The sequence below is a fragment of the Mustela putorius genome, unplaced genomic scaffold, assembly GCF_011764305.1.
Source record: "Mustela putorius furo isolate JIRA1106 unplaced genomic scaffold, ASM1176430v1.1 tig00003983_pilon_pilon_pilon, whole genome shotgun sequence".
Taxonomy (NCBI): domain Eukaryota; kingdom Metazoa; phylum Chordata; class Mammalia; order Carnivora; family Mustelidae; genus Mustela; species Mustela putorius.
The window spans coordinates 9,270,530-9,286,236 of NW_025422123.1; the positions used below are offsets into that span (position 1 = coordinate 9,270,530).

Below are 15,707 nucleotides of genomic sequence, written 5' to 3' on the forward strand. Positions count from 1 at the left end.
TTTTCCAAATGTTTGGCTGCCTGTGTATCTTGGCATATATCCTTGCAGCTCCTGGGAATAACTGTCATTTGTGGGTTTACGTTAATTATATTTTGATATAGAACACACAGATAACTTTTGGGGGGGGCAGAATATAATAGGGCTCATTCTAAAGTTTGCATCAAATACCCACTCCTAAACTCTCACAGTATTTTTTTTTTAAAGCAGAATTTCTGATAATTAAATAAAAAGTCTGTCTTGCCAGATTCCTTGAATCATTGCCATATCAGGGAAGTATGAATAATTCTTGAACCCTGCAGGTTGTGAAAACTTTCTCACTGGACAGTCTTACTTGTACATTTCTTTCCTTGTAAATGAAGACTATTTAGAAGGTGTTAGAAAAGAAAAACAAACTATTTCTGTGGTTTTTGTTGGTCACATTATCTAACGCAGTTATAGCACACTCATGAGACTGTTCCTGAGGGAAAGCAACTGTAGTTACCTTTATTACTGGAATCTGTTGTGTTACATTAAGCACTATAACCTGAGGGCATTGATACTGACATTTTACCAAACCCAGCAGGAAAACCCTCATGATTTCCTTAATTAAGGAAATCCTATAGGTGGACACATTTTACCTCTTTAAAATATCTGTAGTTTATTAGACATTACGAAGTAGTTTATTTTATTTTGAAATTGCTTAAATTAGTGTAGGCTTATTTAAGCTTTAAAACATTGAGGGTTTTGGCCTTTTATTTAATTTTAACTCCTCCAAAGGAACTAAGCACTTTAGCAATGTTATTTCCTTAGCACTTGATATTCTTATTTATAATCTGATAGCCCTCAGGAAACACGTATTGACAAGATACTTTACAATTTTTTTTTAAGATGACAACATCAGGAGGTGGAGGTTTCTGTGACTGTGGTGATACTGAAGCTTGGAAAGAGGGTCCTTACTGTCAAAAACATGAACTTAACACCTCTGAAATTGAGGAAGAAGAGGTAAAAACATTTTCGCTAAGTTGTTTTTAAGGAAATACTGTTTTAACTACAAATTTGAAATAGTTTCAGACATAGGAATTAGCTTATGAGATATGGGTAAGCAAAATAGTCCTGTCACTATAACCAGTGGCCAGATATACTTTGTAAGTTTTTTGCATTTTATAGATGCCATACCATTGCTGGTGGTACTCACTTGAAATTCTGGAAATTTAATTTAATTGGGATTTATTATTTGAGGTTTTGCTTTAAGTCCTCATTTATCATTGAAGGATATTTTTCCCATATGTAGAGACTAGTTAACTTGGTTGGTTTTTGTATAGTTGTGTTGTGACTAAGATTTTGTAGGCTAGATACCTTTCTTTACTGTAAGCGTACATGGTAGCCAGTCCTAATCACTAGCTTGCCTATCATGACCTTCGGATAAGTGATGGGACCAAGTATAAAGACAGTATGCTGCTCAGTACCCATTATAGTCACTCCAGCTGTTAATATGTGCTTTTTAAAGTAATTGATTCTGCATTATTTTTCTCTAAATGATATTTGTAACAATGTAGTGGACTCTTACTAAATAAATATATAAATCTCTGCTATTTCTGACAGTTTGATGTTTGATTCAGGATCCTTATTTCACATATTATTTTTAAATGCAGAGAGATAGGTACATTTGAAGTACTTATGCATTGTTAGTAGGTCTGCTATAGATCTACGACAGGCGAACATTAATGGTGCTTCTGGTGCACATACCTTACAGGTCTCAAAATTTGACTAAGATTTTATAGTATGGAACAATGTCTTTTAGATTGTGTTCCACTGTGTTCAGGACAGATTAAAATTTGTATGAAGTGTTGAGTGCTATGGGAAACATATTTTGTGTTTCATTTGTTTTGTGTAAGTGTTTTAGGATTTGTGACAGATGCCCAGTGATCAGGATTTCAGAGCTCTCCACTTACATTGAAGGAGCTCTCTTGTTATCTCTTTTATATACTGTATTAGAGTTCCATTTGTAAAAATACAAATAGAAAAGCTGTTTTTGACAAAAAGAGCTGTGCTTCTTCTAAAAAAAATTGGAAACCGGTATAAAACTATGGGAGAAAATATTTACAAATTTTATAGAGTAGTCCCACCTTATCCGTGGAGGATATGTTCTAAGACCCCCCGTTAATGCCTGACATCATGGATGGTACCACACCCTGCATAGACTGTGTTTTTTTTTCTTATGCATACATACCTATGACAAAATTTAATTTGTGAATTAAGCACAGGAAAAGACTGATAGTAACATTACAATAAAAGTTATGTGAATGTGCACTCACTCATTTGTTCTTATAATATTGTGCTGTGATGATATGAGATAGTGAAATGCCTACTTTGATGAGATGAAGTAAGGTGAATGCCACAGGCATCATAAGATAATGTTAGGCTACTGTTGAGCTTCTGAGTGTACATGAGAAGAAGGACTGTCAGCTTCTAGTCTGCAGTTGCCCTGGGAGTGCCTGAAGCTGTGGATAAGGGGGAATTTAATGGATCTGACAAGGGTCTAGTATCCAGAATATGTAAGAACTCAACAACAAAACCACAAATAACCCTGTTAAATATGGGCAAAGGACTTAAATAGACCTTTCTCCAAAGACGATACAATACAAATGACCAACAAACACATGAAAACATGTTCAGCATCATTAGTTACTAAGGAAATGCACATTGAAACCACTTCACACCCACTAAGATGGCTATAATCAGAAAGAAAGAATGTGTGTGTTGGCGAGGATGTAGAAAAACTAGAGCCCTTGTACATTGCTTAAATGGGATGCAAAATGATCCAGTGCTGTGGAACAATTTGACAATTTTACTGTTCCTCCAAAAATTAAACAGAATTACTATATGAACCTTTAATTTCACTCTTGGATATATACCCAAAAGAACTGAAAACAAGTATTCAAGTAAGTATCACCCATAACATCTATGGGTGGATGGATGGAATTGTGGTATATAGCTACAGTGTAATATTACTCAGAGGTAAAAAGGAATGAAATACTGATACATGGTACAACTTGGATGAACCTGCCAAAACATGCTAAGTGAAAGAAGCCAGGCACAAAATACCACATATTGTATGATTCCATTGAAAAATATCGGAAAGAGGTAAATCTGTAGACAGAACTCATACTGGTGATTGCCAAGGGAGGGAGGAAGGGGGAGAATGGGGGGAAACTGCTTAATGGGTAAGGGGTTTTACTTTGAAGTAATAGAAATGTTTTGAAATTCTATAGGCGTGGTAGTGGAACAGCATTATGAATGTAGCAAATACCACAAAGTAGTTTACTTTAAAATGGTTAAGTTTAGGTATTTGATTTTATCTCAATAAATTTGCAAAGAAAAACCTTAGGACTTTTGTTATCTTTCAGTCTTTGTTTTAGAGTAGACTTAAATCACTTTCTAAGAAAATTTGCTTTATTTTACTCTGTTGACCTTATTCTCATACATTAGTAGGGTTGCTATCTAATAGTGCAGACTTGAGTTAATTTCCTGAATTTTAGGAAGATGTTACCAAGATCACCTTCCTGGCTGAAATTATATGGTCCTGCCTGGAGAATTCATACTTCAGCAACTTGGCAGAAAATAAAACCTCCAGACTCTGCCATTTAATTCCTGTTTAAGAATTCAGCTAAGAGAAATGAAGTCCTCAAGGATAAGACTGTAAGAGAAGCTATTTTTAAAATAGCATTATGTTTAGCATTGCTGGTCCCCACTCATTAAATTTATACATATATGTAGGTTTTTAATATTTTGTGCTTGAAAAGGAAGAAAGCTATATAATATTTGCAGTGTACTTTTTAAAAAAAATCTGTCATAGGATTGTTTTTATTGAATGTAATTTTTGTTATACATTTGGCCTGCATCTTAAGAAAAGGTAGAAAAAGCTTAATACACTTCTATAGGGATAATGCTTAGCACTTCCACGGGTCTTCTCAACTCATTGCATATGGGATGGGACTTTTTTTTATTGTATAGGCCAAGGGTCAGCAAACTGTGGCCCCACAGGCCAGATCTTATTTTCAACCTGTTGCTGGCACCACCATAAGCTAAAAATGGTTTTTATATTTTTAAATACTTGGAAAAAGTCAATAGGATGATATCTGTGGCATGTGAAAATGATAGGAAATTCAAATTTTTGTGTCTGTAAAACAATTTTATTGCAACAAAGCAATGCTTGTGTTTATTGTCCAAAATTGCTTTTCCACTACAATAGAAAAATTGAGTAGCTACAACAAATACCCTAGAGTCTACAAAAACTAAGAGACAATATCTGACTCTTCACAGAAGAGTTTGTGGACCCCATGTGTATGCTGTCAGAAGCATTGTGTTTATTATACCTGCTTCCCCCTCACTAAATGGCAATAGCATCTCCCATCACTGTGACGATAGTAAATGCCAGACCAGGTTTCCAAATGGGCCCTTTGGGCATGGGAGGTGAGTAAGAAGGCTAGAGTGTCCCCTTTGATAATCTTTACAGGAACTATAAGAAACTTCTCTTAGGTCTCTGCATTAGGAAATATTACTTTCTCTTTCTATGGGTCTGGTAACTGATTTTTTCCTCTTACTGAAGCTTTTGGGAAATAGAGTCAAATGTTTGGAAACGTGCCTGTCTATAGTAGCTGTTCAGAAATTGTATGATATGTCTGTATAATAAACATGTTATCTTGATTTCATTTTCCTACCTTTATTCTGGTTTTGCCCTCTTTGTACATCTATTTTTTTAATATTATGCTTTGGATGTATTCTTAAATTGCTATAAATCCTTTTTGAAGTGAGATTTAATTCAGTAACAAATGCACTTGAGTGAACAACCTCAGTGAAGACTTTCTTTTACCTGAAATTTTCACTTATCAGTGCTGCCCCCATCTCAGACATAGATTTGTGATTATTAGCTAAATATTATGCTAAGTATTGTGTTTATTTCTTTAATTCTCAGAACAGCCCTATAAGATAAATACTGCTGTTAATGTTAGTGCAGAAGCTTGAGTTTTAGGAGTTAAAAATTTTTCCAAAGTGTCTTAATGGTAGTATGGGCTCCAGTAATGGAATTCTTTAACAGTATTTTGCACTGATTTTATTTTATTTTATTCTCCAAATTTTTATTTAACATACAGTGTAATATTAGTTTCAGTGTAGATTTTAGTGATTCATCACTTAAATACAATACCCAGTGCTCATCAGAGCAAGTGCCCTCCTACCATTACCTACTTAACCCATCCCCCCGCCCACCTCTCCTCCAGTAACCATCAGTTTGTTCTCTGGTTAAGAGTCTGTTTCTTGGTTTGCCACTCTTTTCCCCCAGTGTTCATTTATTTATTGTTTCATTTCTTAAATTCCACCATATGAGTGAAGTCATACGGTATTTGTCTTTCTTTGACTGACTTATTTCAGTTAGCATAATACTCTCCAGCTTCATCCACATTGTTGCAAATGGCAAGATTTCATTCATTTTTTTCGCTGAGTAATATTACAGTGTGTGTGTGTGTGTGTGTGTGTGTGTGTGTGTGTGTGTGTATCTCACATCTTCCTTATCCATACATTAGTCAGTGGACATTTGGGCTCCTTCTGTAATTTGGCTGTTGATGATGCTACATTACACTGATTTTATAAATAATATTCAGCAGTGGAATTGCTTTTTTTTTCCCAACAAAATTCTAATTTTAAAATCCCAATAATTAAAGAGAATAAAGAGGGAAGCCTGCTTCTCTCTTTTTATTCCAGTGTAATTAGCATACAATGTTATATTAGCTCCAGGTACAAAATACAACGTTTCACCAGTTCTTTACATCACTCACTGCTCATCAGGATAAGTGTACCCTTTTTTTTTTTTTTTATAGATGAGTTCTTTTTTTTTAAAGATTTTATTTATTTATTTGACAGAGACAGATCACAATTAGGTAGAGAGGCAGGCAGAGATAGGAAGGAAAGCAGGCTCCCTGCCGAGCAGAGAGCCCAATGTGGGGCTCGATCCCAAGACCCCGGGATCACGACCTGAGCCAAAGGCAGAGGCTTTAAACCACTGAGCCACCCAGGCGCCTCTAGGATAAGTGTACTCTTAATTCCTTTCAACTGTTTCACCCATGCCCCACCTACTTCCCCTCTGGTAAACACCAGTTTGATTCCATATATTAATTTAAGAGTCTGTTTTTTGTTTATCTCTTTTTTCTTTGCTCATTTGTTTTGCTTCTTAAATTCTACATAATTGAAATCATGTGGTATTTGTCTTTCTCTGACTTATTTCACTTAGCATTATACCCTGTAGATCCATACATGTTGTTGCAAATGGCAAGATTTATTCTTTTTTATGGCTGAGTAATATTCCATCGTGTATATATATGTCACAGCTGCTTTATCCATTTATCAGTGGGCACTAAAAGCGGTATAATTAATGAACTTACTTTTTATCAGTTGAAATGTGTATTAATTACTTGCTAGAAAGTCAACTTTGAAATAAGGGAGGTGGTTTTGATAATTATTTAGTTTCTAGTTTATTACTAGTTTCAGTTGGGGAGTATAGGAAAAGTCCTTATTCATAGCTTATTTGCATATGACAACAGTTAAAATTGTTATTGTAATACAGTGTATGCTTACACTTTAAAAAATGACACAGGGGTGCCTGGGTGGCTCAGCTGTTAAACATCTGCCTTCAGCTCAGGTCATGATCCCAGGGTCCTGGGATGGAGCCCTGTGTCAGGCTCCCTGCTCAGAGGGAAGCCTGCTTCTCTCTCTGCCCCTCCCCCTGCTTGTTCCTGCTCTTGTTGTCTGTCTTTCTTTCAAATAAATAAATAAAATCTTTTTTTAAAAAGTGTATGACAGGGGCGCCTGGGTGGCTCAGGGGGTTAAAGCCTCTGCCTTCGGCTCAGGTCATGATCCCAGGGTCTTGGGATCCAGCCCCGCATCGGGCTCTCCGCTCGGCAGGGAGCCTGCTTCCCTTCCTCTCTCTGCCTGCCTCTCTGCCTACTTGTGATCTCTGTCAAATAAATAAATAAAATCTTTTTTAAAAAAAATAGATAAAAAGCGTATGACATAAAAAACTAGTTTTCCATAATTCCCACTACCTTCTAATGTAAGCAGATATCCTTTTTAGTAATATGTCTTGTGTTCTTCTAGTTTGAAAGAAGAGTAACTCACAGTTGACTCACAGACCAGAGTTTGCATTCTATAAAATAAATGTAATCAAAGAACTACAGTTATTAGTCATAATTGATAATACAGTATAGGGTGAGATGATCATTTATTTACAAATTCCAACTGACTTATGATATCATAAGAGCACTTTGAGCAGAAGTCTTTCTTAGCATTTAATGAGAATCTTAAGCAGACTCCACAGTGTGCATGAAGCCCAATGGGGGACTTGGTCTCATGACCCTGAGATCGTAACCTGAGCTGAAACCAAGAGTCAGACGCTTAACTGACTCTGCCCTCAGGTGTCACCAGAAATAATTCTTAATGAGTGACCATCTTTGAAGATGTTAACTTGTATGCAGAGATGGCAGAAAAATCTTTATTCCTAGCCCTGCCCCAAACTGGGTTAATGTAATGGCAAAATTACTAGTTGGTGATCCTCAATATGTAATATTACACATCTTAGAGTGTATTTTTACATTCCATTTTAAAATACAGATAATTATATATTTTTAAGCCAGTGTGTAATTTAAACAGGAAACAGCTTTACCGGGCCCTCGGATTTTATAGAACAGTTTGAATACTACTGTCTTGGATTCTCAAGAATTGGCATTTGTTTCTGTTTCAGGACCTGTTTCGTTCTTATAAATTCTGTTTATTGTAATTCATTCTCTAAATGTCTTGTATTATGGGACATAATTGTGAGAAATGAGTGACTGACTATATAGCAGGGTAATATCACCAAGCAAACTGAGCTTTGATTCTACTTTCTATTTTGGTGTAGAAAGAGGTTCATATATATATATTTTTTAAGATTTTATTTATTTATTTGACAGAACAAGAGAGCACAAGCAGGGGGAACAGTAGAGGGAGAAACAAGCTCTCCACTTAGCAGACAGCCCAATGCAGGGCCCCATCCCAGGACCCTGGGATCACAACCCGAGCCAGAAGTAGGCACTCAACCATCTGAGCCACCCAGGCGGCCCTCCCCGCATTTCTTAAGATTTTATTTATTTATTTGTCAAAGCACACACAAGCAGGGAGAGTGGCAGGCGGAAGGAGAAGCAGGCTCCCTGCTCAGAAAGGAGCCTGATGTAAGACTCCATCCCAGGACCCTGAGATCATGACCTGAGCCAAAGGCAAGCACTTAACTGACTAAGCCACACAGGCCTCCGGAGGTTCATATTATTATTAATACCCATTCTTTTATGAATCTCCAGGAGGTACCAGTTCTAGTTCCTTCTTTGTATGGATGGTTTCACTATGTTAGTGACTTCTAGTCTCTGAAAGAAATAGTAAAATAAACTTTGCTAGTAGGATAAAAAAAATTTTTCCCATGGGACATATAAAGCAGACCATTGAGAAGATTGTAGATAAAAAGTCCTGTAAGACAAAAATCTTCTTACTCTTCTTTTTCTTATGTTCTTCACACTCTTTACCCATCTCCTTTAGGAGTCTTTTTTCTTCCGTTCTTTTTATTCCCCGTCTCCATGTGTTTGTTATCAGTTCCACTAGGCTTATTTTTGGTGAGGATGTACAAAAAAATCTGTATCCTTTATGTATATTTGCAGTAATGTGTTGATTCCCATTCCATGATGTTGGAGCATACTGATTTTCCCTTTTTCGTAAAGATATATTTATTTTAAAGGGTTTGTGTACAAGAGAGAGGAGGGGCAGAGGGAGAGGAAGAGAGAATCTCTCAAGGAGACTCCCCACTCACCAGGGAGCCCGCTGCTGGGCTCAGTATCACAACCCTGAGATGAGGACATGGCCCACAGTCAAGAGTTGGATGCTGAACTTACTGAGCCACCCAGGTGCCCCAGAACATACTATTTTATTATTTGGGAATGAATATAATACTACTTAGCCATTAAGCTAGGTAACAAGCAAAGCATTAAGATTAAAATTGTGTAAAACATTTTGCCTAGAAGGTATGATAAGCTTAGTGTATATTTACAGTAATACTTTTTCACATTAACCTAGAATTTTTGTGACTTATTCCCTGTTAAGTATAAGGTGCTAAGTTCCCCTTCCATACATACATGACATGCACTGCTAAAACAAAGTAGACAAGGGAGTGATACTTACAGCATCAAGGGGCGGTTTTCTGACCTTGTATTCTGACCGTTTAGAGTTGGGCTGAAAATGAGGCTCTCCTTTATACCTATAAACTAAATTATCTGTCCTTAGGTATCATTACTTTGTTTATTCTGGAAATTGGGGATTAGTAGGATATGAAGCTATAAAGATGGTTTGATGTTAGGTTTTAAAGATCCTGGAATGCCATGCTAAAATTTTTAGATTTATTCATCAATGGCCTTGGGATGCCATCGATTATGTTTAGGTTATCCAGTAATTGGGATCATTATAAACAGAATGGTTCAGGAAGCTTGATTTGGTAGGACATACAGGATCAACCTGAAGAGAAGCCAAAGCTGGAAGATCAGTCAGCTGTTCACAGTAGTATTTTGAGGGGTAGAGGCAGAACAGGAAAGAGGAGAATTAATATGCATTTAAGATGGTTGCAATTTTTATTTTCTGTTCTTAACAGGATCCTCTTGTGCATTTATCAGAAGATGTGATAGCAAGAACCTACAACATTTTTGCTATTATGTTTAGATATGCAGTGGAGATACTAACCTGGGAAAAAGAAAGTGAATTGCCAGCAGATTTAGAGATAATGTAAGTACAGCCCTTTTATTCTTTGTATTCGTATTTGCTCAAACTCTGTTTTAAGCATTTTGATTCTAATTCCTCAAATTAAGTTTAATACAGCTAAGATCGAACATACTCTCTTTTAGTAATTAGTTTTCAGAATACTTTATTTCAGAGTTTTTAAATATGTGTGATCCACTTAGTTGGTAGAGATTTCTCCCTGTTCATTGATTAGTTTACTTTAGCCTCGTATTTCAGGCACAGGCACTTTTCCGTTCTTTGTGTGATAAACCTGATAACTCTCACATTTTTACTGTTTGCGTTTTGATTATTGATTATTGCAAACTTGTGACCAGAGAGTTGGATTCTGCCATAGTTGTATTAAGGCTCAGGGCTGGCTTTTCCATGTGATGTGCCTGCCTCAAACAACCTTCCCTTTAACTTTTAATTCTAACTAAATTTATTGGAGTCCTGTTCATATTTAAGGTTGATTACAAGTTGAAGTGAGGGTCTAGTGAACATCAGTGGTTTCTTTTTTTGCTTTTTCAGTACTGTTCTAGACACTTAGACTCTTCAGTGTTTTTTAATAAAGTGAGATGTTAATTATACTTTTTTAGAAATGTTGAAAATAGTGCCTTATGAATCTATCTTCACATGTATCCATATTGCCATATGAATCTTCACATATATCCACACATACCCATATATGTCGTATGAATGTATCTTCACAATATCTTGCAGGTATTGCAGGTTGGTTTCCAGACCACTGCAATAAAGCAAGTCAAATGAACTTTTTGGTTTCCCAGTACACATGAAAGTTAGATTTACACCATGCTGTAGTCTAATAACATTATGTTTAAAAAACAAAGTACATAACCTTAACTTAAAAATACTTCATTGCTAAAAGATGCTGACCATCATCTCAGATTTCAGGGAGTCATAATCGAAGGTCCTGCCTCAATGTTGTTGGCTGCTGACTGAGCAGGTAGGGAGTGGCTGTGGCAGTTTCTTAAAACAAGACAACAGTGAAGATTGCTACATCAATCGACTCTTCCTTTCACTTGAACACTTAGAGATCATTACAGTTTCAGTTGTCTCAGAATACAGAGGCCCAGGGAGAGGGAGAGAAACAGGAAACAGCTGCTCAGTGGAGCAGTCAGAACACATACAACATTTATACCTAAGTTTGCAGTATTAAATGGATGTGGTTCCTAGTGCTCCAAAACAATTATGACCGTAACATTAAAGATCACTGATCACTGATCACAGTTCACCATAACAAATATAATAATGATGAAGATGTTTGAAGTATTGCAAGAATTACCAAAACATGATGCAGAGACATAACATGAGCAAATGCTGTTAGAAAGATGGCACTGAAGAGGCTTGCTCAACACAGCATTGCCACAAACCTTCAGTTTGTAAAAAAACAAAACAAAAAAACAAAACCCACAATATCTACAAAGCACAGTAAAACAAGATGTACTTCAAGTTGGGAACCGTTGATCAAAGATACAAATTTAGACCCTAGAGAATAGAAGAGTTTTGTTTTTATCTTTTTGTTTCATTGTAGGTTCAAAATCACCAGTATAGAAGGGAAAAGAATGTAACTTGCTTCTCTTATACTATTTTCCTGACTTAGTAGATGGCATTCCATCTACACAGAAACCTGAATCGCCTATACCCATTTAGATTTCAAACCCAGCTGGTTCTTCCTCCATCAAATCATATAACTTCTGTTCTTCTCCATTACTGCTGTCCTACTCCAAATTAATTAATTTCATCATTGACAACATTGCTTCCCTAGCAGAATTGCTATATCTATTCTTGTCCTCAACGATTCATTCTCCACATGGTAGCAAAGTGAACTTTAAGGCAAACCTGACTGTTACTTATTTTAAGGATCTCTGATATAAATCCCAAGTGGGGCTTGAACTCATGACCCCGAGATCAAGAGTCACATGCTCTTCCAACTGAGCCAGCCAGGTACCCCAGTGTATTGTAAAATACTTAGCAGGATCCCTGGTCCTTAACTGCTAGATGACAGTGGCACTCCTGCCCCAGTCATGACAACAGAAAATGTCTCTAGACATTGCCAAGTGGTCCTCTATGGTAGTTAGTGGAGAAGTGCCTCCAGTTTAGAACCATTGATAGTTAGTTTGACTTTGGGTCTCAGATTACTTCTCTGCAGTTCTCTGAAGTCCCAGATCTATTTTACCCTGTTGCAGTTTTTTGTTCTTCTTGATAAAAGCCAGTTCACTTAGAATTACATGTCAAATACATATCTTCCCCAACAGATAGTGGTGTCATCGAGCATGGGGGACCACAGATGACTTTGCTACAGATATGTGCCCAGTACCTAGCACATCCCCTAGCACTAGAACCAAGTGTGCTCTTACTTAATCAGCCTAGAGCTAGAGAATATGCAGTTAGATAATATATAATTTACGTTTTACCCCACAGAGAGAAGAGGGATACCTACTATTGCATGCTGTTTAATGATGAGGTGCATACTTATGAACAAGTTATTTATACCCTTCAGAAAGCTGTTAACTGTACACAAAAAGAAGCCATTGGCTTTGCAACTACAGTAGATCGAGATGTAAGTAATTTTCATTATATTAATGTCACATAATAAATTTGAACCTTTATTACAGATAAGCTATTCTGGGAAAATTGAATAGTCTAGGGTGTTTTTGTTTTAAGGATTTTATTTATTTATTTGAGAGAGAGAAAGAACACAAGTAGAGGGGAGGAGCAGAGGGAGAGGGGGAAGCAGACTCCCCACTGAGCAGGGAGCCCAATGTAGGGCTTGATCCTGGGACTCTGGAATCATGACCTGAGACAAAGGCAGGCACTTAACCAACTGAGCCACCCAGGTGTTCTTTGGCTATTTTTTTTTTTTTTAATTTCATTTGAATATTGGGACAGATACATATTGGGTATAAATATAAGCTGTTGTCAGAAAGTTTAGAAGGAAATGTAGATGGAATTGCCCTCATTCTACCCAGTGATTAGAAATATTCAGTTATGGAGCACCTGGGTGGCTCAATCAGTTAAGCATCTCCCTTCAGCTCAGGTCATGATTCCAGGGTCCCTGCTCAGTGGGGAGTCGTCATCTCCCTCTGCCCCTCCCCACAACTTGTGCTCTTTCTCTCTCTCTAACTCACTCTGTCTCTCAAAGAAATAAAATCTTAAAAAAAAAGAAAAGAAATACTTAGTTATGAAAACAGGAATTATAGCAACCTAGAAGAATAAATGTTATATCATTTAAGGAAATATACTTATTAGTGAGTTGAAAATATTAGGATGGTTTTGAAGGAAGATAATTTACTTTTCATCATTGAATAGAATGAATGTTGTAAATATTAAAGTTGACTGGAGTTGTTATATGCTCAAATATGTTTATTTACTGGATGAAAAGTTATTAATACTGAATATAATATTTTTACATGTTAATTTAAAATATCTTCATTTACCAGGGTCGTAGGTCTGTTCGATATGGAGATTTCCAGTATTGTGAACAAGCAAAATCAGTGATTGTTGTAAGTAATTTAAAAACATGTCTACGCTATTATTTTTTTTTTAATTAGTTTAAAACTCATTCCATATTTTGGCATTTATGAACACATATTTCTGTATTCATGAATGTAAAGCCAGCATCAGCCAAAAGTCATGTTTAATGATATGTTTCTTGAGCATTCATTCATTGTATTATTGCTCTGTTTTTTTAAGGTAAGAATAATATTGAAAATGAACATTTACATGAAATACAGATTTTATGCCTTCCTATTTCTCTGTCAGAAATATCTTAGAAAGTGTATCATTTTTGTTTTGTTTTTGATAGCATGTCACATTACTTTTTAGGACTTTAACTGACTTAGCACCAAGATCAGAATTCAAGGGAGGTTGTTTCTTAGTAACTTATACCAAAGTATGCTGCATATAATAATAGCACTTAATGTAGTATTTCTCTAAAAGAAAACTATTCCTCACATTTATATTTATTTTAAAAAGTAAGAATTATTTTAAACTCTTCCATGTAAATGAATTTTATGTAAATGTCCTTTTTGTTAAGTATTTTAAATATGCAGATAAAAATAGAGATAACATAGCAAATGCCTGTATGCCCACATTATACAGCTTTTCCTCACACTTTTTTAATGTAAATAAAATAGTGTCGAGGACCCTGTATTAACCCTTCTTTATCCTATTCCCTTTTCTCCTACCCTAGAGATAGATAATGACTTTTACTCATTTGTTTGTTCATTCTTGTGCGTACCTTTATGCTTCCATTTATTAAATCTGTTAACATTATATGTATTGATTTGGAGGCCTTTAAACATTAATTCATAATGTTTCATAACAAGGTTCATACTGGATGTATTTATACTACAGCTTTCTATTTCATTGTTGATACTAGGTTTGTGTGTGTTGATGCATGTACCTGTGAAGTATTCGATTAATAACTTTACCATAATTTTGCCATTCTCCTACTGATGGACAATTAGGATAATTCCTTTTTTTTTTTCTTCTTTTGCTATGACTAAAAATCCGGCTATGGTTGCATAGATGTAAAAGTTTCTCTAGGGTATATACCAAGAAATAGGATTTCAGAGCATTTTCATCTTTACTAGAGTTTGCTAAGTTAGTCTCCAAAATGGTGGCACTAATATGCATGCCCATCAGAGGTGTATAGAGAGTTCCCATTTCTCCACAACTTTGTCAAAACTGTGTATTGTCAGATTTTTAAATTTTTGCCAATTTCATGTGTGTGGATGGCATCTCGTCAATTAAATTTACATTGTCTTAATTATGAGTATCTTTATATTTTCTTTAAGATTTATTTATTTATTTATTTATTTGATGGAGAGAGAGAGCGCACAAGTAGGCAGAGCAGTAGGGAGAGGGAGAAGCAGGTTGCTCATTGAGCAGAGGGCCTTTTGTAGAGCTGGATCCCAGGACCCTAGGATGATGACCTGAGCTGAAAGCAGACACTTCAGCTGACACTGACTGAGCCACCAAGGCACCCCATTTTATTTCATATTTATTTATGTTTTCTGTGAATTTCCTATTGATATCCTTTACCCATTTGGGGGGTTTTGTCTTTTTCTTACTTTTTTGTTAGGGGTTCTTTATGTAACCCGAATTGTGGTCTTTTGTTACAAATATCTTTTCCCACGATGTGACTTAATTTACATTTGTCTCTGGTTCCTTTCATTGAGCAAAAACTTTAAATTTTACTGTAGCAAAATACATCTTTTTCTTTATGATTTGTACATTTGATGTTTTATTTTAAAAATCCTTAATATCTAGACATAATAATACATGAGGAACTATATCATGGTTGGGTAGAAGAATATTTCCATTTTTAGGAAATGCAGATTGAATATTAAGGGATAAGGAGGGATGATGCATATAACACACCCTCAGTAGTTCTTGGGGGTTTTTCTTTTTTTTTTAATTTAAGTTAATATATGTTTATCTGTGTGGAGAGAAGAAAAATAAGGTGGAAATGATAAAGCAATCGGGATCAAAGTTATAGTAGATGAATCTGAGTAAAGCAAAGAGGTATTTTTTTCTTATATTGGTTACTTTATAACTTCTTATTTGTAGTACTGTCATTTCAATTTTTCCTTTTTAAGAAAATTAGTATTTGTAATCTCTGGTGGCATTTATATAGATATATTCATAATACAGAAAAGAAAGTCCAGAAATAGATACTAGCTAGAAGTAACTATAGGTACGTTCTAAGGAAGGAGGAGAGCTTCTTAACCTATACTAGAACCCCAGGAGTTAATAAAGAAATGTATTTTTTGGCTACGTAAAAAATTAGCATAAGAAGATACTCCATAAACAAAGTCAAGAGACAAACAGTAGATTTAGGCAAAATTATTTCTAACATAGAG

The 15,707-nt window shown here is 35.7% G+C and overlaps 1 protein-coding gene across 10 annotated transcripts in view; it reads left to right on the forward strand.

Moving 5' to 3' along the window:
* The window catches only part of UBR2 (ubiquitin protein ligase E3 component n-recognin 2), a 124,129-nt gene that overhangs the window by 40,658 nt on the left and 67,764 nt on the right, over positions 1 to 15,707 (forward strand). For 9 of the 10 annotated variants that reach the window (XM_045071243.1, XM_045071242.1, XM_013062239.2 and 6 more), the window contains exons 4-7: positions 868 to 981; positions 9,695 to 9,825; positions 12,262 to 12,400; positions 13,281 to 13,343. In XM_045071243.1, the coding sequence (XP_044927178.1) occupies positions 868 to 981; positions 9,695 to 9,825; positions 12,262 to 12,400; positions 13,281 to 13,343 (447 nt within the window). The remainder of the gene's footprint in view (positions 1 to 867; positions 982 to 9,694; positions 9,826 to 12,261; positions 12,401 to 13,280; positions 13,344 to 15,707) is intronic. The other variant, XM_013062236.2, reaches the window with a different exon arrangement.